We start from the raw sequence: 24984 nt of genomic DNA, 5'->3' as shown, positions 1-24984 counted from the left end.
GTCCTGAGCTGCTGCTGGTTGCCTTTAATCAGAGAGATGTATGGAGGGAGAGCATGAATTAATTAACGCATGTAGCTACGATTTCTGGCTCCGAATGCGTTCAAATCCATCACCCAGCACCCCAATTCATAACCATCCTCCCTGCAGTCTCTGCATTTTCTCTGTCCTGCTCAAAGAAACGAATGATAGATTGAACTCTTAATAGAATGTATTGCTACACTGGATTTGCCTAAATATACAGAGGTAAAGCTAAGGCCTTAATGGTTTGACTGATAACCCTTGCCTCTCGTTTCTCTCTTCCTCTAGAGCCTCCTGTCGGTCCATGACACTATTGCCCAGAAGAGTTATGACCCCGAACTACCTCCACTGCCTGAAGACATCGACGACGATGAGGATTCTGTGAAGATTATAAGACTGGTCAAAAACAAGGAACCTCTCGTAAGTACCATTGTCAGTCATCTTGAGAAATTATGTGTTTGATTCGTGTGTAGTGGTTTTCAGCAGCTCCCAGAAGATTTGAAGATGGTTTTGGAGACTTAACAGATTGTAAAATATTATGTTTTCGAGGCGCCCAAGTGGCCTTGGTGTGAAGGCACCGAACCATAGGCCGCAACATCTCTGGAGCCTGGGGATGCCAGGGACCTTTTGTTATGTTGCTCCCCAATTAAGGGATAAAAAAATTTAAATCAAATATGCCTTCAACATAAATGTATCATCAGGTCCTTTATTATTTGTGGGTAACATCTTTATGTCATGCAATCCTGCAATCTTGGCTCTGTGTTTACTAATCCCTGAGTGTCTGGATACCTCTTGTACCAAAGCAGCATCCACACCACAAGTCGAGCCAATACCATAGATGCTTCTGAGGTACTCGCCTGTGGGAATCCAACCCACAACCTTGAAGTTGTAAGCACACCAAAACCGACCACAATTACCCTGCTCTTGGCCACGAGTATTTTCAGCCAGTCTAGGCTCTGTGTCTGCGAACGGCTTCCTTTTCTATCCTGGTCAGTGTTGCTCTCTCATTGTAACATGTTAGTCACGTCTACGCTCTTCAAACACGGTCCCAGACGTCAACAACCACCCGTCTGCCTCAGCCTCGGGGCCCTAACTCTACAGCAGCGACATCACTGCTTGCATTTTCACTCCACCTCTTGACCTCTGTCTGCATGGGTTGTCTGATGGCTGTGTGCATTCCCATCATGTCATCTAATGCAGCACATTTAGGAATGGGCTTCTGTAATCCCACAAAACCTAATTGGTGCTGGTTTTGGTCGCACCACATACTTTTCAGCTTTTTCAGCTTTGATTATTTTGTTTTGTTGCGATTCCTCGATTCTCTGGACTGACCTCTGAGTCCTGCAACACATAAACACACCACCACTCAAGCCCTGGACGGCCTGTCAAAGATCTGTCTGTCGTCGCAGCACTTTGTTGTGCACTGAGGCCCCGCCCAGCTTTGATCTACGCCGGACGTGTCCTGGCCCCGGCTGCCTCTATTTTCACTTTGTGGTTTTCGCCCTGACCACCATCTTGGCTCCAGGCCGGCGCACTCCTCTCACCACACCCCGGGGGAAGGAGAACACACCTAAGCCATTTTTGGGTCCCTGCCTATTGCATGTTCTGCGGAGCTGCTGAACGTAATAATGTGGCTTGGAGGAATTCTCACTCTCCCTCTCGAAACACATTGTCGCGGGCGCTTCCTGCTCCGGCCTCTCCCGAGTCTGATGTTGGATCGCATTCCCCAAAACCATAATGTGATTTACACCCGCCCCGGTCAGCCTAATCATCTAGCTGGTGTTATTCCATAACATGACCTGATTCTTTTTGTCTCAGTGATTTGGCTCCTGAGAACATCTGAAACACACATTTACGACGTGTGATATTACCTGTTATTGCACAATATAGAAGGTGTTAATTATCTAGAATATATTTTTCTAGTAATATAGTGGCTCAGTTTGAGTTTATAGGTTAAGGGTGAACACTGGTTATTGTGTGTTTTAAATAGAGAAGGTGCTCCAGTGTTCTTTCGGGGGTCACCAGTGGGTCACTTTTATAAATACTCCTCCATTTTTAAAGGAGGTTTCATTTAATATGGCTCTTTAAATGCAATATATCATCAGTATCGCCGCAATATTGTTGCAATGGCTGCTTAGTTTTCTACCAGTACATTTAATTATGTTCATTCCCTACAGGCTTTGATGCATAACAGGTTAAAATCTAGATTTATAGCAGGAAATCAAGTCATGATAACTCCCAACCTGCGTTAGACAATACATTTTATTCATAAACGTAACAGCAGCAGCCACTAAATTTGCCATTGCAACAATGACATACACATTGGAGTACTGAAAAGCAAGTTTCACGAGACTGCTGTGGAGCCGTTTCTTCCTTGAAAGCCTTAGCTGCCCTCTCGCTGCCCATAGGACCCACAGGGCACAACTGCTGCCCATAATCTCCTGTGGCTATAATTTAGGCCTGACCGTGGCATGGACAGGATTACGCTGCAGGGCATACTTTTTCTGTGTATGCATGAGAGAAAACAAGAAATACTAGTGCTGCTATTGTGCCAGTAAGCAGTCACAGAAATGTCATGTGTGATGCAGTTGTGTTTGTACTTGCACAGGGTTCCCACGGTCATAAAATACCTGGAAATGATATGAAATTAGAAAAACTGTTTCCCAGACCTGGAAGTAGTTTGGCTTTAATAGAATGTTTTAGAAAAGTTTTGAATATTGTCGTGGCTTGTGTTTAAAGTATGTTCATAAAAATCAACGTTAAGCTCATTTCAGATCTCATGCTGCGTTGCAAGACCATTAAAATGTCACCAGTATCACATGTTAGACATCGACCAGACTGTCATTGCCAAGGCCGCACCTCCTTTTGGGGGAAGAAATGTGGTGTCACATATGCAGCAAAACAGGAAAATGCCGAAAAAAGCTGTTGTGTAGCAGGTTAACTGAGGTTTAACACTGAGATCTGAGGCACATAAGATACATGAATACTCACTGTCACTGTGGTATATCTCTAAATAATGCTGTGACGGTTAATACAGGGTGTCCGCGGGGTCTTAAAAAGTATTAAAAGTTAATAAATCAAATATCGGAAAATTAAGGCCCTTAAAAAGTATTAAAAAGTCTTAATCGTGATTTTATGAAATATTAAATTTTCTTGGCATTCAAGCTTTGACAAAAAGTATCCATGAATGTATAATTTATTTTCCTCCTCGCGACTAGTACAAACAACGATGTGTAGGTAGGCACACTCGGACTGCCACTCGGGGCTGTGCGCATACCTGTGCGACATCACGCGACAGCACACGTCCAGGCGCCAAACAGAGGAGCAAAAGACAATAAAAGATCCTTCTCATCTTATCTGAGTTCTGTTGTATGTTTGTGCTCCATAGATTTAATTGCAAACTACAACTGTTTAGTAAGTTAAAGATGCGTTGCTGCTAACGACAGCTTGAAGTGGCGATGAGGTCTTAAGATTTTTTTGGAAGGTCTTAAAAAAGTCTTAAAAAGGTTTTGAAATTAACCTCAGGATTCCTGCATATACCATGTAATACTGCTGGATAGCCAACGTTAGCTTGAGTGGGAGGCTACTGCAGCACTTTCATACAGTACAGCAGCATTAGACCGTTATCTCCATCTAAATCTCTGCCTACAGATCAAACAGTTGGCTGTTTACAGGTTCGTTATTTACAGTCAACATTTAGCCTAACAAATTACCTATTTGATTGAATTACATCTACATGTAGTGATGTCAGGATAAGCAATAGCCAGCTACTGTAAATGCAAGAAGCCTGAACATGACATAACAGCAATCATCCTTAATTTATTGAGGTATCTCGAATGCTCAGGTTCTAGCAAGGTCACAAAACAGTTATTAGACCCCAATCACACGGAAAGCATTTGGTAGGTTGCAAAACGAGAGGTGCACCACGCTGCGCATTGCTGTGCCTCTTTATTGTTGCCAGGTAACCAACCCGTCACGTCCTTAGATTAACCTTTCCGTGTAATCAATCTACCATTTTGCTTTCCCCAGTTATTAGCAGTTAGCTCCTAAATTATTGAGGCAGAGGGTGAGAGGCTGTCAGCAGATAAACAGAGATCTGTGTGGGTACATGAGACCCTAAAAAAAAGGCTGGATCATGGGGAGTACCACCAGTTGGTCCAGGAGCTTCACATCCATGATGGATGTTTCCAGACATATTTTAGGATGACTCAGGGGCAGTTTGACAACCTGCTGTCTATCATCGCGCAGTATAGCTCTGGGTATCCAGCAACCACTACCACCAGTTTCTCCTCCACTGTTTACCAACTGTAAACTTGTTGTCGTGACCACCAAAAGCGGAGATGACGTGAGGCATTTTTACGCTCTGAGTTTTTTCAACTCCGGGAGGTCAGAGCACTGCAGCAAAAAGTTCATTCTCAATAAAATCAATTACAAAAAGGTGCCTCCTGCTGCTAAAATGCTTTCTGTGTGATCAGGGCCTTACACATGTCCATGAAAAAAGCGTTTGAGAAATAAGTACCTACCAGACTTGTCAAAACTGTAATCCAAACACACATCAAATTGCATATCTCAAGTATCTTTGGTTTTCTATTCCCCAAAGAGCAGCATGGCCTAAGCGTTTTCTGAAGTACGCAAGTATGCAGCAAGTTGGTCGCAGTAATGTCTAAAGAGCAAGTAAAGTTAGAAAGCAGTAGCTGTTAATCTGCAAATGCCTGGGAAGAGTATGTGCAATAATGAATGGCTGTACCTCTGTATAGGCCCACACATTTTAAACTACATTAATAAAGTCATGGAAATGGGGAAAGTATTAAGGAAAAGTTTTGAAAATTCATCAGTAAAAATGTGTGGAAACCCTGTTGGAAGCATGTAGAGAAGGGCTGCTTAAATGACCTAGAAGATCAGAACAAGAGACTCCACTGTGGCTTTTTTTGGGGCAGGCACTTGGAACATCGGAGAAAGACTTCCATCATCCTGTTTGCGTCCACACACCTTCGGTCAGAACCTGTGATTCCTCTCTATCTTGTGACCACTGAAGAATTACTGTGTCCCGAGAGAGTAAGACTTAGATTTGTCAAGTAGCGCTTGTGGGAATGGGGTGAAGTGCTGTAGTAATACAAACTTTCAGGACGAAAATAGGACCTCTACAGTTCCCACTATATACCGCTGTGTAGCTGAAGGCCTTTTCACACCAAATTTATGCTCCATAATTTGTCATTCTTATGCGCATTAACCTTTCACACCTTGTCAGCGGTGAATATTTTCCAAAAAGATTTGTAGCAGGGAGAAGTGAAATCTGTGAACATACGTTACTCTCTGAACTCCTTCCCTTATCTCTGGTCTGTTTTTTGCTGCTGCTATTTAGCATCTCAAAGCTCTCCTTCTCTTTCTTAGAAGTTTCTGTTAGACTGCAAAAAAGAAAGTTGGGCAGCATTTTAGACTACATTTATGACAAAATTAGAAAGTATATGCACCAGCAGCACCGTATGTTCACTTCTGAACAGCTTGTAATACCATTTTTAGACAATAACAATGTTGTTTTGCTCTGAATAAAAATAAAATCCAGTGTCCCAGCAGAACAGCCCATTCCTCCGTAACCGCACATACCCATAAATGTCCTAACATGGCTTTGACATATGTCAGAATTTTGCACTTAGTGTAAAATGGCCCTAATAGTCCTCCTGTTACTTTGTCATTTGTGGAGGTGAAGTTACTCAGTTTTTATGACCCCCTAATTTGACAGTACACTTTAAGGTTCTGCATCCACCTCTGGCCCCCTAACAATTGTCATCCTGTTCATCTTTAAAGTGAAACTGACCCTAATGAACAGTCAGATCGTACATTAAGGAAACAGCCAGCAGGTCAGATGCTCACGGTGAAGTCACGGCTATTCCACTAACCAATAAAAAACCCTCTAATTGCGCCGGGTCCTCATTCACCGCCGCACCAAATTGATTTGGATGTGCCCTTTAACTTGCAATTTCATATAATCAGCCTGAAATTCTCAAACTTGACATCATAACAACGCGGCTGTACAATATCTAATTTCCTTTCCGTCTCTCATTACTTTGTTCTCTTTTATTTTCTCCATCGCTTTTTTTCTCTGCCTGCCTTTGTCTCATTGTGCAGTTCTGGTTATTGTGGGGAGCGGGCTGTGGTTAGCACGCAGGACCTTTTCCTTGTGACTCATCCATTAAGTTAATTGTGATTAGTCGAGTGGATTGTATTCAGTAGCTCTGATTAATTACTGTCATTTCTCAGAGCGTGACTTCATGCCACATTTTGGTGAAACTGTAAAAACTCTATCAGCCTCCCTTTTCTTCTTCTTCTTCTTCTTCTTCCACGTTTTTCTGTTGTACTCCCTGCTCTCCCGCTGCTCTCCCAAACCGGCGGATTTATTAGCTCAAGTGTCGGGACAATGAAATAATTGGGTTTTGGAGAGCAGCATAAACATGTGCGCGCATACAGAAACATCAGCTCTGCCATGTCTTTTTATTGGAAGAATGTGTTATTTTGGATGAGGTTTCAGAACAGTTTTGGTGGGGGGCTAAATTTGAGCTTTTAGGGGCTTGCGTCAGCGCTGAGCATGTGGCGGAGTGGCTGATATACTGGTAAGGTTTGCCTCTGGTGATAAAGGGCTTGAGTGCAGACTGACTAATAGGAGAACTCTGGACAAAAAGTTGGAGGAAGCTAAAATGCACTGGTGTTACACAACTCAGGTCCACCAGCCAAAAAAAAAAACATCCAGGAGCTTTGAGAGCTGAGAGAGGCCTAAAACATGAGCTACAAAGACCTCCACCTTAAAAAGTGATATAGTGATACAGCTTTCATTGTTGTTAATGAAACCTTAAATTACCAATTTCTCCAGATTTATGTGTCATTTTCTAGGTACTGTTGTAGTGATGTGCCATATTTTGACCATTTGTTATCATCATTGGGTGAATTACTGGCTAAAGAACATGTTAAAATAATACTTCATCCCCCCAAATGACCATTTGTATGTCAGTTACTCACCCCCATGTTGAATTTGTGGAGAAAAAGACATTATTTTTCCTCATGGTGGACCAGGAATCCAAAAATAGAGAAAGATCTTGATGAATTGAAGTCATAGGGGGCATCGTTTAACAACAGGAAACACAATTTTTGCTTAAATTGTAACATTTAAAACACCTCCACAAAAACAGTCTCTTAAGAGGAATGAGTGGCAGAGTGTTTTTAGTGAAAATGTTTTGTGATGCCTCACCTTTTATTTTCTGTTATCTTTGCCAACAGACAGGCAGCCAGCCACATTAACGTGTGAAAACATTGTGCCCACTGCCCAAACTCTGGTCTCGACTGATTAGCTAAGATTAGCCTCGGCTGCTCTGCACCAACTGTCAAATGGGAGCTAGCTATCGACCCCACTCATTCGCCATTATGGTTGGTAACAGTAGTTGCTGTGAAACATGGTGGCTATCCTCAGGTCTCCCACCAGCGACCCCGTTTTGACCTGCAAAAGCCTTTTAGCATTGTTAGCTATGTTAGCACCATTAGCTGTGCTGACACTGCTAACAGCGACAATAGAGATAACTGTGATAGTTAACAATGCTTAAGAGGTCTCGCGGCCCAAAACTGAGCCACTTACTCACCAGAGCGATCTAGGAGGCCACTCTGCAATGGGCACCAACTGGGTCAGGCGGGAGCTAGCTAGCAACCCAGCTCATTCGCAATAACAGCTGGTGATTCAGGTTGCTGCGAAACATGGTGGCCATCCTCCGGTCTCCCCCCAAATTGTCCTTGTGAGTAAGAAGCCGCATTTTGACCTGGAAAACCCCTTTAGCATTGTTAACTATGTTGCTGACACTGCTAATGGTGCTAACAGAGCTAACAGTGATACTTAACAATGCTGAAGAGGTTTTGTGGCCCAAAATTGAGCTGCTTACTCACCAGAGCGATCGAGGGGGCTGCTCTGCATTGTGCTAGCTAGCTAGCGACACAGCTCATTCGCAGTCACTGTTGGTAACACTAGTTGTTGTGAAATATGATGGCCACCCATCGGCGTCCCATCAGATTGCCCTGATGAGTAGGAGGCCTCATTTTGATCTGCAAAACCCCTTTAGCATAGTCAGCTATGTTAGCACCATGAGCCATGCTGACACTGCTAACAGTGCTAATAGAGCTAACAGTGATAGTTAACAATGCTAAAGAGATTTTGTAGCCCAAAATTGAGATGCTTACACACCAGAGCAACCTCAAAGAAGACCGGAGTGTTGGCACAAAGTTTTCACAGCAACACTATTGGTTTGTGATTGTATTACTAGCAGTAATTGCCAAATGAGTGGCGCTAATAGCTAGCTCCTACCAGACCCAGTTGGTGTGCAGAGCAGGAAACTTAAGAGCAGCAAATTTAACCTGTCGACTGACATGAGAAACCAACTAAAAATGCTCTGCATTAACCCTGGACACCTCTACACTGGATATATGAGACTTGGATTATGCTGCAAGCGTTGTATGAGTCTTTAAACAGATGTTGTGATATAGTTTTGCTGTTGTTTAACATTGTGCCCTGTGACTTCAACTCATCAAGAATTTTCTACATTTTTGGATTCTTTATTCACTTGGAGACATGCGAGAAAAGAATTCCCCCAAATTCAGTCTAACACAGGATGAGTAATTGATGTTCAAATGATCATTTGGGTGGTCAAGTATTGCTTTAATTGTCATTTCATTGCAGTGGAGGAGCCGCAGCTTCATCCCAAACCATCCTGGAAAATCCCTGTCCTCACACACATACAAAATGCGTTAAGTAGCAAAAGACGACTTCCAACGCCCACAGAAGGGTACACCACAGCTGCTGGGGTGACCATTGGTATGATGTGAGAACATTAGAGGCCAACAGGCCTGCTGTGGCCGGCTCTGTTCCTCTCATTTGGATGTTCTGGAAGCCCGGTGACACAGATGTAAATAGCAGACTTGTAGATGCTCGCCGCACATGCCCCGCTGTTTTCACGTTCGTTTTATGCATCACTTGATGGCTCGTTCAATGCCACTCAGTCGGTGCTGGCTCTCATCGCTGTCAGAGAACCGTTCATTCACTTCTCCCACTCAGTTCATCTTTAGTTGTCCTCCTACTAGCACGCCATCTTTTTCTCTCTACGAGTCTCTCTTGCCTCCACCGTCCAAGTAGTTTGTTTAATCTGGTTTTGCTGTCAGGCCCATTTCTCTGGGCACTTTTGTGTATTAAAATTTTTTGTAACACATTTTATTTGAGGTGATGTAAATGCATTATTGCTTTTAAGAGGTTACAGATTAATTATAATGCATTTTACTGTCCTTCAAGTGGAGAGTTACCCTTTCTCCCTCCTGTACACTAGTATGTGGACACCTGTTGTCCAGGGGCATAGATTTATAGATTCGCCTATCCACATTCCTGTTCTGCATTTGTGCAAAATTGTTAGTACTGGTGTAAAATTGACACCCTATCCATCCCTTTCTCACTCACTTCTTCCATCCCAGGTTGTTAGGCATCATTAGCAGCCATAAAACGTCTGCTGCCAGGAATGTGACAGGATCAATGTCAGGCTCTATCACTCTCCTTCCTCTCCTCTTCCCCTTTTTCTCTTTGCTCTATGTTGTTGCACACACACGATTGGTTTTCCCATCATGACTGGGTGTCACTGGGTGCAGCTGAATGGAAACTGTAGACTGCAGGGTCCGTGCCATGCAGCTGGTAATGCCAACCTACATAGCGTCCTGCCTGGCACCATCTAGCATCAATCAATACAACTGTACCACTACTGGGCCTGGCCCCCCCATCCACCCCAGCCACTGGATACCAGTGGATCGGCTGGACTTCTCATTATAGACCCACAAATAGCACCAGTACAACTTGAGAGCTATAGAAGTTGCTGCACATGCAAATGTAGATGACATGTCCAACGTTATTATTGTAAACGCTCCAACTGCATGATTGATGTCAGCGGATTTTCTTTATTTAATAAGGGAGTTGATAATTACGAGACAGGAAAGTCTTGTGATCGATTCGGTTATGTGACGAAATTGGTTTTCCATGAATGGCAGTCGCAGGAATGAGCTATTGGCAATTTGACATGCCATGCTTTTCTCATCTGCGGTGGGGCGGGCCTCCTCTGACACAATTGGGACGGTCGGATCACTGCTGCTCTGATTCCATTTGTCTGGAAGCCTTCACAAACACACTCGCTCAGATAGACTAAATACATCCACATTATTACGTATTTAAACTGTGCTGGTGTGAACATATACAAACGCAGGTTTACACGATGAATAAAGTGTGAGATGCTGCTGAAGACCTTGAAGAGACGTTCTTGATTGAGACAGTTCACAAAGAGACGGACTATATAGATGTTTTTGTTTTTTTTTAAGTGAGTTTTCTATTGTCTGTTTACATCAGAATGTGGAAAGCAAGGGGAAAGTAATGACACTGGCTGGGAATTAATGGAGCAGCTAATGAGATTAGAGCAGACAGCACACATGTTAGTGTTTTACAGATAGACCCATGTGCTTTAAAAGCAATACATCTTTCACTTGATGGATTAGGCCGCGGTGCCTTGGGAGCGTTGCAAAGGAAGATGGAGCACCACGCTCTAAAACATGAGGACAAGTGGAGAGCACTGCTGGTGTTGACTGGCTCACTGTGTCATGTTGTGTGTGTATGTGTGTAGTGCTCTAGGTTCGACTGCATACTATTTCCCTGCTGTGGTGTCTGTCACAGTGTGTGTGTGTGTGTGTGCGCACATAAATAACTGAAATGCAGGTTGCATTGTATGTTAGTGCTTTGTAGTGTACCAAAATGCACAAGGATAAAACACTCCCAGCTCCCTTATTTTATTTAATATAACATCATTAAGAAGTACTTCACTCTGTGTATCCCATAATGACAGCATTTTATTTCTTAAAGCACATATTGTGAAGCAGCTTACACAGACAGATGGTTTGTCCTGTACTTGAAGGCAAATGATGAGTCGTGCTGAAAGGATCCATCTGGAAATTTCATGTGAGGTACAGAATGATAAAACTTGTTTCTGATATATGTCGTTCTAGTGTAGAGAAGTATATTTTACACAAGACCCTAAATTAGGGATACTCAACTTGCTTTACCTGTGGGCCATGTTTTCAAAATGCCAGGAGACCAGCGGCCAGTCAATAAACAAGCAATAGCACTTGTTAATACCACAAATTAAATGCCTGTTTTCAACCTTTAAGTGTTTGCTGTCGTCATTCATCTTTGCCAAGAGGCAAATCCAGCTTTAGCAGCCCTGCACAGGTCAGGTGTACGCAGGGGTGTTGATAGGGTTTGAGGACATTCAAGGCATAGTTCAAACCACTGTTGGAGGGTGTGTTTTTTTTATTTCATTTAACAAGCTCTGTGGAGATGCTTTTGTAGCACACCCAGACACCTTATTTGCAATTAAAGTACAATAAAATCCCAGTGTAAATCAACTTATTTTTTAATTGTGAGAACGGTCAGCAGGCCACCGGAGATCCTACTGTGGGACAGATTTGACATGCGGGCCATAAGTTGAGTATCACTGACCTGAGTGATTGTAAAGTACATCATATCCTGCATACATGTAAAAATGTATAAACCTGCTGCAGAGTCCTGCATGGGTTCATTTTTGAAACCCTGACCAACCCGTTACCCGAAATAGTGTCAAAGTCAAAGCAGCACTTGGTGATAAAAGTCCCGCAACTTGACCCACACCCGTGATGTAACACACACTGGCTACAGTCACTCACATTAAGCTGCGTTCTCTGTTCTTGTACTAAGAGTCAAGCGTAGGAGAAGTCTCACTGGCTGCGCTTGATGTCGGGATGGCGAAAACATTCTGCACAATCACTGCCAGATTAGGAGACATTTTAGCTCCTCCCACCACCATAAAACCTCAAAATGATCCTCCTTGGGTGTCTTGAACTTGCTGTAGGCTGCCACCTCATCCTTGAGCTGCAAAGTTTCATGGCTTGAGTCCTCCACGTTCGTGACGAATGTGAGATCAAAGGTTAAACTTAAACTTAAGTTTTCAGAGGAGTTTTACTCTTTAGTCATGTCATGTAAGTGAGAGAAGGGCTGGGAAATTTGTCCAATGTCATGATATATATTAGATTTTCTCCACAACGTCAAGCCCTTAGAGCCCTGTGCATGGGAGTGCATCATAGCAGTAGGTGATGCAGATAAAATACTCTCTTACAGTGTATGCTGTTATATGTAATGTAGTTTTTAAATGAATATTTTAGATGTATGAAAAAAGAAATGTGGAAAATGTATTCAGAAACTGTTGGTAGTTAAAATAGTCAGGTAGGAATGTGAGTTTTTGGCTAATACAGCACATAAAATACCTCACACTCTGAGGTACTTAATCAAACTGACGCAAAAATCATTAAAAAATTACAATATTGCATAAAGCTGACATGGAAAAACCTCTGTGTTTGTTCATGTGCTTGTCCAACACCGAGGCCAGCGGCTGTTACACCACCCTCTTAGCCTGTCGAGTTGTGAATGTGAAAACACGCACGTCTTCCAAAGCCACATCTGAGGCATTCCCAGATCCTAATCTCACGGCCCTCTTAAATAAAACGTCTTCCTCCCATCATGTGTAATCATGAACGTGGACACACATCCCACCACTCCTGCTCTTTTCCGCTCTGCGTAGCGAGAGCCAGAGAGCTTCGGAGGCTGAATGTGGGCATTGTTGCCCGTCGGGCCGGGCGCTCCTCAGCGGCCCTGCTTCCCAGCCCTGTTTGGAAATGAGAAGTGACATGTGAAAGTGCTGTTTTCTTTAGCCGGGATAACGACAGGGAAAACACTAAACAATCCCAGAGCAGATAGACCTCTCTCTGTGACACAACTGTCTCTTTGTATGCGCTCATACTCCTCTCTGAGACAAGACAAACACACATACAGTACATCATGACTACATATCTGGCACTGTCCAGCTTGTAGCAAAGAGACGGCGATTCCACTCAGTCTACATGGTGATTCATACGGACAGTACGGAAAGAAATACCCACTTTTGTTGAGATGGCCACGCAGATTCACACACCCAAATTCACCGGCACCTGTCTGAAGTCCTGAGGTGGGCTGCTAAGTGTGTTTTCATAGCAACTGGGTAATGACTTGCGCTAACATTAAGGTTTAAAGAGCCAGAGAAGGGAAAAGGAAAGAGGGGGTGGAGGAAGACAAATGAAGGTAAGCCGTTCCGTCACAGGGCCCTCTGCATCACATTACCTGGCAGCTTCTTCTGGAATCTCTCCCGCTCGCTATAATTATCATAATAATGACCTGCAATTTTCCTTTTTCTCAGTGTACTTGTTAATTACGACTGGAAGGTCAAGACTGGGGTTAAGGAAATAAAAAGAGAAACCAGAGCCTGGTGTAGTGCGAGACGGAGACTAGGAATGAAAAAAAAAGGAAGGGTAGAGCGGGGGGAGTAGCTTTTATTAGTTGCAATCACAAGTGATTTAATAAAACAGGTGGAAAGGCATGTGGCAGGTCACCCAAAGGGGATTGGCCAGCAACGGCAGCTCTGTTGCATCAGCCCGAAAAATCATTTGACATAAAACCTCGGGTACCTTTCACTGCTCTCCGGCTTCTTTCTTCTTTCTCCCTCTTCGCAACAATAATATAGATTTTCATCTGGGCTCCTGCTAATTCTTTACAGCGTTGTATTAATCTTTATAGGTGACCATAAGACTCAATGGATTTTCTGATCATGACCAAATACACTAATATTACATGATTTTTACTCCTTCTGAGCAGCGCTGCAGGCTGTGGCGTCTGAGGAAGTATGCAAGAACTCATAAATATGCTGGACTCAGTGCGCGGAACGGTCATGTCTGTTATGTGTGGGGGGCTCTATGCCATCTCAGTGAGGTAAGATGAAATGACACACTCCAACACCAGATATGATTGGAGGTAATTGTATTTTAATGTCCAGGAGGCCCATTCCCACTTTGTATTTGGTTTTTCCATGGCTGACATCTGGTGTGAAGAACGCCAGCATGTGTTTCCACTACACTTGTATTTATACCTCTAAACACAGCAGTCAACACAGCAGTCGGCAGGAGTTTATTGTCGCTGTTACACTTTTGCTGTTAAGTGACATCATGTCAAAACACGTCGGCCTCTCCGCCCGGGCCACTCGCGTTTGTTTTCCCTTGTCGCTCTCAATTTGGAGGGAGAAATAATGTTTGTCAAATGCCACAGCGTTGGGTTCGGTTCACGGGGCGATGTTTTGAGTGGTCGTTACAGGCCGAGGGCCACGTGTTTGAAACGCGGCACCGTGCTTGTTTTCCCTGGCGGGTTAGGAACTGTGGAGTGGCTTCACTTGTGGCTACGGCTAAGGTAAAGAGATCCTCGGATCCCTCTTTTCCACCGTGGCGCTTACTAGAGAGGCCACACATAGCCTGCCCTAGACCCCGAGATGCGTGATGAGCCAGGCCAAGACAACTAGCCAGCCCTCTCGTCATCCATACAACCCCGAGTACAAGCCAGCCAGCTTCCATCATGTCATCCAGCCATCCATTCACTCCATCAGCCAGAGGGCACTCTAATTGCCCCATAAAGACTTAGCTCGCCAGAAACTCATTGCGGCAAATCCCAGCCAAGCTAACATGATGAGACATCCAACATTCAGCTTGTCTTACTCCTCTTATCTGCTGAAGTTTCATGGCACTACTGTGCGCTGACAGTTCCCTGGACAACCTCGCCTCCATTCCATTCCTTCTAATAAACACACTCTCATACATGAGGGGATCCAAATTTCAGTCCCTATTCTCCCTCTTTTTTTCTGCACTCTATGAGGTGTGAGCCATTTGTCATCACATACTTAACGTGGCTGCCATGTCAGCATGTGTGCTCCAGTGCATGCGCTGGGAGGGGTGATGGCTTGATACGGACAAGCGTCGCTCCAGTTCTCCTCATCACACAGCGGAGACTAAGCCGTTGCGTTTTGGCGAGCCCAACAATAACAATCAGAGGCATTTATGTGTTAGAAATGGGGGAATAGAGCTGGGAGCAGCGGCTGCATATGGAGCTGATCACGTTAGGAGTGGAGGCTTCGGATCGCCTTACTGATGACTAATTGACCACAGCTAGGAGGCCCTCCTCGGTCCACGATGACCCCCCTCTCATCTCTATTTTTGACTTTCTCTGCCTTCTGCCCCTCAACATTTTATTCCTGGAGAGACTTGAGTCTATTTTTATACTCAAATAAAGTGCAAACTGCAGCGATAGTTAAGAACAGGAAGAGTGAATCAGCCCACGACAACATCACCATCTTGTGAGCACACCATGCTATCTTTTTCCGTGCAAACAGAGCAGCTGAGCCACTTGATGGTTAAGTGGCGCCTTGTCTCTAATTGCTAACATAGCGTAGCCCATTCATCAGGCTTAGTGACTGTCCAGCATCAATCATCCAGTCTTTTGAGGTTTCTCTCGGGCCAGTTTGGCCGGACTTCAGGTAGAAGCTCTCATAGAAACACACACGCAGACACGCTCGCATGCACACAAAAAACACACCTACACATGCTGTCACTCATGCGTGTATGTGCTTTGACAGACGTAGACGTTCCCCTTCTGACTTCCTGCACTGTTTCCATGCGCAAGGAAAAGTCTGAAATGGCTTCCATGTGCCAGGAGGCGTTGAAGGCTCAGTGTAAACGTAGCCATCGGTTTGTACTAATGCTTAGCTGCTACACCAGGAAGCCCATCTTGGTGCTTGAGGGCCCTTACCTACCTTGTTTCTTCCTTATGTGTGCCCCACACACACACATCATGCAGCTTATTTAGGTTCTAGCCTGACTGTTTATGTATTTGTTTAACAGAGCAAAGACTCCTCATTAGTGGCCATGCATGGCTGGATGCTGATGATAGCACCCATAGGGTATCAAGGGGGAGGTGATGCTGAGTTCAGGATGTTGGATTTGCCCCCCTCGTTCCAGCTGCCTCTCAGTGCTTCCAAGCTATTCGTCAGGCCTCCAGGAGAGGCTGATGCACCCCTGGAGGATTGAGAGAATGAAGTCTGACTGTAGATTGCGATGAGGTGGAGGGGGAAGTGTGGCAAACCCGTAATAATCAAGAGTCTGGGAAAAATTGGGTTCTACAGAACTTTGGAATGGCGAAAGAAAAACGTGAATATGTGAGGTGTTGTTGATTATTCCAGCAGTTTGTGGCTGATTTGAAACTCGGCTCCTTTAGACTTCCTCTACTTACTACCTGAAGATAATGAGGGCCAGGTTGCCTTTACTGACATGAACTGACCTCTGCTTTTTCTCACACCTGTTTGCTTTTAGCAAAGACTTCTCTTCCTCTATTTGCTTCTACTTTATGTCTTGCTCTTTTGTTTTCCACCTTGAGCTGGTGTTATGCTTCTGTTAAGACAACCGAAAGTTGTTAAAGGTAACCATATGTCGCAGAGGAGCCGATACACACATCTCCCAAATTTCAACAGCACATCATGCAAGCTGAATTGTAGATCCATGTAGGTTCACCTACGTGCAGCCCAGAGTGGCATGTTTTAGCCTTCAAAATCAGAGTCCTGCAACACTACATGCTTATCCTGATGCTTCTGAAGTATTTCATAGACTTATAATCTTTATTCTCTCAAGACAGTCAACTTAATCTACTGTTTTAATATTTAGCATCAAAAAGCTCAGTATGACAGGCAGAATATCTCACTTGTATAGGCTAAAAAATATTTATATGTAGTATGAGCGTAACAGACTTGCTGAGTCTAAGCTGAATCCTTTTCTTAAGGCATGTCTGCTTTGTTGTTTTGGTGAATTGTTATAAAGCTCTACAACAAATAAAACAACTTGTGAACGCACCTCAAAAAAACCACACTCTGTCTCGCAGGACTCTCATGCCCAATGTTGATCTGTTTTCTGACCCGGCCAGTTGGAGTTGATCTTGCATATCTTTGGGGCGGCAGTAGCGCAGTTCATAGGGACCAGGGTCGGGAATGGCAGGTATAGGTTGTGTTTGTGCGTGTGCGTGTGTGTATTTCGGACCTGTGTGTATATTCCAACAGAGTGAAAACTAATTGACCCTCAGGGATTAATAAAGTATATCTTCTTACAAAGTATTCTTCTTCTTCTTTTTACCCTGGCAGCAGCATGCGCCAGTGACATTGACTTGTACCGATTCATTCCACTTTACACAAGCTTCTGTAATGTCATCGCAATAATGGCCCACAAGAGCCACATACAGCCAGCAAATCATGTGTGGTTTTATCAAGACCAGTGAGTTAATCCAGAGTAAATATAGTCCAAGTATAGTCCGGCTTCACCTCTGGGGCCGATTATTACATTGTGTTTGTCTTTTTTATCACTAAAAGTAGAATCACACTCAGACAGATGGCCTATGCCTGCTACTGGTGTTTGTGCTTTTTTTTGTATACAGAGAATTACCCAATTTAGTGACAGTCATTGCCTCCCGACAAAACATGTTCACTCCAGACACTCTTTTGCAAGGGCATGGTCGCTGCATCCTTGGCTTAGCACCGCTAAAGACATTTGTGATTGGTTTAGAGTAGTGGTTTTCAAACACCAAAGGGCAAGCCAAAATCTCAAGACACACCTGTATTTATATCTGTGCACAATAGCTTTTATAACATGTGTTATCACTCTTATCATGACCTAAGACAATAAAAATAAGAAAAAATAAGACAGGTAGCTTTCATGATACTGTCAACTTTTTTTTTCTCTTTTATTTCAGTGGTAGGTTGTCTTCGCTGGTGCTTTGTTGTAATTTGCTCCATACAATAAAGCGATCTATTGTCCTATTTGCAGCTTTAAATGTTTTCATCCCTCACACTGGCTGCCAATCGGGGCTTTTAATGTGTCACACACTTATACTTCTCAAACTACCACAAATAGGTTCGTGTTGAAGGTTTTCATATTAAATTAAATTATGTTTTTTTAGCTAGAGTTTGTCTATTAATCTTTGTTAGAAATGGGTGTGCACAACATACTGATACAGTCAGTTAAAAAATTAATTCATAACTTTTTGTATAGGCCCAGTTAACTATTGCATGAGGAATGTGTGGTTATCACAAAATCCTACGGCACACCTTTATTGGCATCACTGTACACCAGTGTGCCGCAGCACACCATTTGAGAACCAGTGGTTTAGAGAAATACAAACAACCCAGAGCATTTTTCCCTCTATAGCAGAATGATAATGTGCACTTCCAGACCTTTATCTAGCGCTGACACTGTGCTGTGAAGATAGGTTTGGCTACACAAGACTACATTCCTCATTGATCTCACTCCCTGTCTCTTTGGTTACTTGTATCTTGCTCTCTCATCGTATTTCTTCTTCTTATTTATTCACTCATTAGCTCACAGTCTTACACTCAACCCTGACCTCTACTCATTTATCCACAGTCTGCCTCCCTCACTTCCCTCCCAGTTAACTTGTCAGGCCTGACTCTGCTCTGGTCTTCCACTTACCCTCCAGTCTGGCTCGCTCGTGTTGCCACTGGAGCGTTTTGGCCTCTCTCAGCTTTCCTTATCAGACAGAGCTCATTTGGCTACCGTACCAGGGCTGAGTTCAGACTGGGGTTGGCCAGATTAAGAGGAGAGGTTCCCCCTCCCTTCATCAGTTCCCCTCTCCCTTGCTTCTGGCTTGGCCTGCCTGTGTAGGCCCATCACGTTAAAGGGCAGTGGGTCAGATGAGAATCACGGAGAATAAAGACTTTAAAAAAGGCGCAGCTTCAAATAACTTGTTGAAGAGAGTCAGTGAGGTGTAAAAGGAAAATGGGCATGGGCAAATTTGTCCACCAACACCCAAGTTTGTTTCTCTACTGGTGTAAAAACTCATAAAGCATGGTGGTTTAAATGGGGATAAAATGGTCTCCTTGCCTCCCAGGGTTCACGACCCCATCCGTTCGTGTTTGCATGCTAAATGTGCTGCTCTGTAATCACCATTGCCACTTGCAATAAAAGTCGTAAAAGCAGTGTTTCTAAATGGCATCAGGGTTTCAACATGTGATTTAAGCCATATGTGTCAAAACACGATTTATATCTACACACCATATGTGAGCAGATTCCATAGATAGGCATGGGCGTGCGGTGGAGAGTACGTCTGTGGAGTTTATGCACACAGCCTATTGTCGTTACAAAACTCTGAGTCCAAGGCTGCCTCTCTGCTGTTTAGTTAGCCTTTAGACTGCCACCAGCCACCAGGGACCCCAGGGACACAATAAAAACATCCATCATACCACTGGCCATCAGCCAGCCTGAAAAAGGAAAGTCCGAAAGAAAAAGCAGAGAGAGAAAGTTAATGACCACATGTCTGAATACTCCTGTGAGATTTCCTGCAGACTCCCCATCACACCCTGTTGTCTGTCATAGTCCGTCTCTTTCCCTGCAGTGCTCTATTCTTTCAGACACACACACAAAAGGCCTCTCTGTCTGTCCTGGGGCCATTGCATCACAGACAGCTGCTTTAAGTCACACTGAGGGGTTATATGTGACCCTGACACCGGGGTCTGACAGTGCTTTCTCCTCTCACTGACCTGCTCCACTGATTTCTCTCCTACTGCAACCTCTCGGGTTTCTGTAATAAGCCCAATTATTCTATTAGGTCCGCAACTCTCTGCAGACCCTACCACTGTCTTATCCCGATGTCCTTCCACATCTCAACACCTTAAAGGCCTTGAGGAAACCATTATCTAGGAGGAAAACCATTAGGTGTGAATAGGTCGTGAAAACAACCAAGATGACATGCTAATGGCGTCGACGAAGTGGCACAAACCAGAGACTCCTTTAGTCTTTGAGGGGTTTTTTTTTTATCTACTTTGCTTTCATCGATGGTAGTAGCCAGAGCTACTTTGGACCTGTCGAAGGAACACCGGAGCGGCGTGACTCATGGCAAGCCATTGCACTCAAGCGGTCGACCTGGGCGGCAATGGATTAGGACAGTTGAAATAAAGCACGGCTGCTGAGCGGCGTGAGGAAGGCTGCGAGCCTGTTCCTTTTTTTTTTTGCAACAGAAATAAAAACAATCTTTGGGGATGATGGGAATAGCAGCTAGGAAAGGGTGGAAGGATGAGTTGCAGCCCCGACAAACTATGTGTCGACTAGACGGCGCAACTGTCTGGTTCGGGTCGTCAGGCCCAAGCGAGGATGACGCCACACATGGGGTTGCAGTTTGTGATCCTATTCCATCCTAGATCCCAGCCAGGCTGGTGCCTAAATGGTGTTTGTGGGAGGGCTGTGACAGGTTGGCACCCATTAAGCCTATTGTTTTATGGTTAAAGGAAGAGGCTTTTTGGGTTTACTGGTAAATGCATCACCGCTGTCATTTCAAATAAGGAAGTTGAAACCCTATCCTCTTCTTCGTGTGTCTCTCTGGCCGAGCACCAAGCCCATAAAGGAGGACAAGGAAGGCTTGAGCGACTGTGTGTGTTTGTGTGTGTGTGTTTTGAATCTGCTGCCTCCTACCTGTTTGGCCCTCACCTCTCTCTGTAGGCCACTGATGCCTTCAGCCACTACTGCTGCCTGACTCTGAGTGAGTCAGAATATCAGAAACATCCTGTTAGATCATTACGTTCACCAGGTGTAAGCCTGGAGGGGGTCATGTGTTTAGTCGTGTGTGTGTGTGTGTGTGTGTGTGTGTGTGTGTGTGTGTGTTGTGTGCTTGCGTGCCTGCGTGCCTGCGTGTGTGTGTATTTGCCTGTCTCTCTGCAGTAACTCTTGCATACTACTAAACCAGTCAGCCTAATGATCTCCATCCATCCATCCATTTTCAACCACTTATCTGAATCTGGGTCGCGGGGGCAGCAGGCCAAGCAAAGTACCCCAGACATCCCTCTCCTCAGCAACGCTTTCTAGCTCTTCTTTGGGTACCCCAAGGCATTCCCAGGCCAGATGAGATATGTAATCCCTCCAGTGTGTTCTGGGTCTGCCCCTGGGCCGCCTACCAGTGGGACAGGATCCTGATCAGATGTCTGAACCACCTCAACTAACCCCTTTAGATGCGAAGGAGCAGCGGCTCTACTCCGAGCTCCCTCCGGATGTCCAAGTTCCTTACCCAATCTCCAAGGCTGAACCCAGACACCCCATGGAAGAAACTCATTTTGGCTGCTTGTATCCGCGATCTCATTCTTTTGGTCACTACCCAGAGCTCATGACCATAGGTGAGGGTTGAGACGTAGATGGACCAGTAAATCAAAAGCTTTGCCTTCCAGCTCAGCTCCCTCTTCACCACAACAGTCCGGCACAGTGCCCGCATCACTGCAGATGCCGCGCCAAATCACCGACCCATCTAACATTCCATTCTACCTCACTTGTGAACAAGACCCTGAGGTACATGAACTCCCTCGCTTGAAGCAGTAACCCTCTCCCAACCTGGAGGGGGCAGAGAACCATGGCGTCAGATTTGGAGGCGCTGACTCTCATCCCGATTGCTTCACACTCGGCTGCAAACCACCCTAGTACACGCTGGAGGTCACGGTGTGATGAAGCCAACAGAACCACATCATCTGCAAAAAGCAGACATGCAGTACTGAGGTCTCAGCCTAATAATATGTGGGCACATTTATGCCCGTATGCTCAAGGACCCTCTGGTTGCAGTGATTCAGCACGGTTGAAAAAAACAGTTTTATTGACTGTTTCATACCATCATGGACTGCTGACTCCTCACTCCCCTAAACCTGCTGGTTAGGGGCCACAAGTCCTCAACAGTATCACGTGGCAAAAAGAAAAACACATTTTCGTCTAAAAACAAGCTTTACCTGATCTGTTGTAGGCCACATTTTGGCCTTCGTCATGGCTCAAAAACTGATATCCATACCAAAGTTTGGTCTCCTTTTGAACCAGAGGATCTGCAGATTTATTCCATCATATTTTATTAATCACTAAAGAAAAAATGTTGTGTTATCCTTGCTGGCATCTTGACTGTAAGGGAGCCGGGAGGGACAATTCCACCGAGGGCAGCTGAGCCAGTTGTATTGTCTAGAGTGGCGAAACCAGCACCGGCAGCTGCCTGATAGAGATCTGCATTCTACTCTGTGCACTCTGTGCTCTAGTTCAATGTGAAATTGATGGAAAATTTTACTTGGCATGCTTATATTGAGTAATTTACTTGATCTTTCATTGTTTTATTGAAGAAATGTATGCAAAATTTAGTCTTTTAAGTGAATTATTGATTTAAACCTTTGAGCTTTTCTGCCCTATACTGACACTCCTTTGATTTACACATTCAAATGATTCTTGCATGTTTTATGTATCACCCCAACAACCAATTTCGAAGGCATCTGTCTCATAGTAATGAAGCAGAAATGCCACGTTAATGTGTTTTGCCATTCTTAGCATGTATTCACTCTTTGATTTCCTATCAAGTCAGTGCATACATGTGTGGGAGGTGCAAAGATCACAGAAGAAGATTCACATATTTTAAATGAAATAGGTAGTGTGTTAAATGAACTACCTGCACCATGTCATAATTTTATGTATTAAAACTATACCTTAAAAGCACCTACGTAAGACATCAAAGACTTTTCTCTGTTCATTCTTTAAAAGACATCCATTTTTTTCTGGAAAAGTAATCATAAATCAACCATTTGGATAATGAGCATTCTCATGAGTAGCAGTTTATGTCCTTGAATTTCGACCAGATGCTACTTTCTGTCATTTTGAGCTATCTTCATTTGACATTTGAACAGTCCAACTTGAAGCAGAATGGAAATGCAGCGCGGATCATCCAGTTTTTCATCATTCTCTGTGATTGCTTTGCAGGGAGCAACGATAAGGCGTGACGAGCGCACTGGAGCCATCCTCGTGGCCCGGATCATGAGAGGAGGGGCAGCTGACAGAAGCGGTCAGTTTTTCCTCTTTTGTCTACCAAAACATTTGTGTGTGAGTCTGCAGTGTGAAAGTACTTTATATCCCAACAGAATTACATCCAGTGTCTAACAAAGAGGGGATGTATTCAGGAATTATCCCTGCACCTGAACACACCGAAGTCTGTGCCATAAGTTGTCCTTTTCCACTTTGTAAATATGAACACAAATGACAAGTATACAGTGACGCTCTTCTTGCTGTCCACGTGTTTTTGGTTTGATTGTGTGTTCATTGTGACCAGTCTGTTTTTCAGCTCTGCCACAGTAAAGCCAAAGGCAAATTTCCACATGTGTTGACAATAATGTTTTGATTCTTTTCCAATCTCAAATGCCACCATGGCGATAAACAGTAATCTGGGGTACTATACACATCCCGGGGCTTTGTGAGCACTGGACTTTTACACAGTAGCTCACTTCTATTAGGACAGTCGATCGTCAATATGTAAACTTTGTGTTTGTGTGTGACAGGGCTGATTCATGTAGGAGATGAACTGAAGGAGGTCAATGGAATCCCTGTGGATGACAAGAAACCAGAGGAAATCATTCGTATTCTGGTAAGCCTCATCTGTTTGTGTGTGTGTGTGTGTGTGACTGTATTCTCCCCTGTGTGTGTGTGTGTGTGCTGTTCAAGGCTTTCTCCCGTGTTTCAGCCCCAATCCCTTAGCGAAAATAACATTCCTTGTTTGTGATGGCAAAAAAACCTTCCCTAACTCATCCAGGACCATGTGCTCTCCTGTCGCAGCGCTGAAAACCAAGCACTAGCCTTTCTCTACAAGTCTTTCCTGGCCTTTAGACCACATACATCGAGCCACACGGTCCCCCCTGGATTAGATTGATGCTTAGTAGTTCCTCCAAACAGGCTCCACCACAGGCCTCAAATAAGCTTCGCCGTGGGCCTGAACTCTGCCAGGGGGGGACAACTGGAGAGGAAAGAGAGAGTCTCTTAAACTCAGGAGTCCGTCTCAGACACAAAGGCCTCTGGAGCGTGATGATAGCTTTCATCACTCCTCCTTTTACCCCCACACATACTCTATATCCCTGCCAAGCAGAGTCATCCAATCCTAATAACCCTTCCATTGTTGAAAAATCAAACAGTGCTTTGCGTCATGTGACTTTCATTGGATTAGGTGCCTTGTGAAATATTTGCAGGACAGATGACTGGTGTTTCCACCCCCTTCACTTGGACCTAAACTGCTGTATCTGTCTTGCCTTTCCCAATATTCAGGCCCAGTCGCAAGGAGCGATTACCTTTAAAGTCGTCCCCGGCGTCAAGGAGGAGGTGCCAACCAAGGAGCCAAAGGTAGGTCTTGTTCTGGCGTAAGCCTTCTGTTGATTGGGTTACACTCATCGAATTAAAAAACAGAGAGCGTCTCTCCTCCAGCATGATACGTTTTTGTTGGAAATCTGGAACAAGCGATGAATGAACACGGAAAGCGGAGAGCTGTAATATGGTAATGGGAAGAGCGTATACAGTAACGGGGCCAGATTGTTGAGCCACTACCTGAGTTTCAGTATCAGCAACAAATTTAGGATAACTTTGAGGAAACCCTGTTTTACTTTGAACACGTCCCCTTCACATATTCAAAAGCATTCAAACCCAGACTCACGACCCCACCTTACTTCTTCTGTCAGATTTTTGCTCCTGCATGTGTCTGCTATATATATTTCTCTCTGACTGTCCACACCAAACACATTTTAGTCATGTTAATGCATAGATAATACATCTATCAGCCATCCAAAATCCACAGAACAGTCGTTAGTCTCCTTTTAAAATGTACACCAGACAAGTAACGGCTTCATTCGTACAACCCAAAGTGTATTTTCCAACAGATGGCATGGAAAGTAGAGACAGTGGCTTCAGAAACTATTTTCCCACCTTCACTGACGGCCCAAGACAGCGGTTCAGAGCCAGACTTGTTTAAACCTCTAGCAAGGCTTCAGGAGTTCTAGTCAAGGCAATAGAAAGTGACAGAAGAGAGGAGGTGAATGAGTGGTGCAAAGAATGTAAAATTGCCTCTGTGATGAGCACAGTAAACTGTAGCAGTGGTAGCAGGACCAGTACTTTCTCACAAGAGTAGATTTAAGGTGACAGCGACCTTCAGACAAA

At 44.3% G+C, this 24984-nt stretch overlaps 1 protein-coding gene across 3 annotated transcripts in view; it reads left to right on the top strand.

Annotated features, from left to right (window-relative positions):
• The window catches only part of mpp7a (MAGUK p55 scaffold protein 7a), a 178769-nt gene that overhangs the window by 93356 nt on the left and 60429 nt on the right, over nt 1-24984 (top strand). For all 3 annotated transcript variants that reach the window (XM_078162558.1, XM_033639051.2, XM_078162559.1), the window contains exons 6-9: nt 307-438; nt 22774-22855; nt 23346-23431; nt 24103-24177. In XM_078162558.1, the coding sequence (XP_078018684.1) occupies nt 307-438; nt 22774-22855; nt 23346-23431; nt 24103-24177 (375 nt within the window). The remainder of the gene's footprint in view (nt 1-306; nt 439-22773; nt 22856-23345; nt 23432-24102; nt 24178-24984) is intronic.

This window comes from Epinephelus lanceolatus, chromosome 20 (genome assembly GCF_041903045.1).
Source record: "Epinephelus lanceolatus isolate andai-2023 chromosome 20, ASM4190304v1, whole genome shotgun sequence".
Taxonomy (NCBI): Eukaryota; Metazoa; Chordata; class Actinopteri; order Perciformes; family Serranidae; genus Epinephelus; species Epinephelus lanceolatus.
The sequence above is the reverse complement of the archived record's forward strand: the minus strand, read 5'-3'. Positions and strand labels throughout refer to the sequence as shown.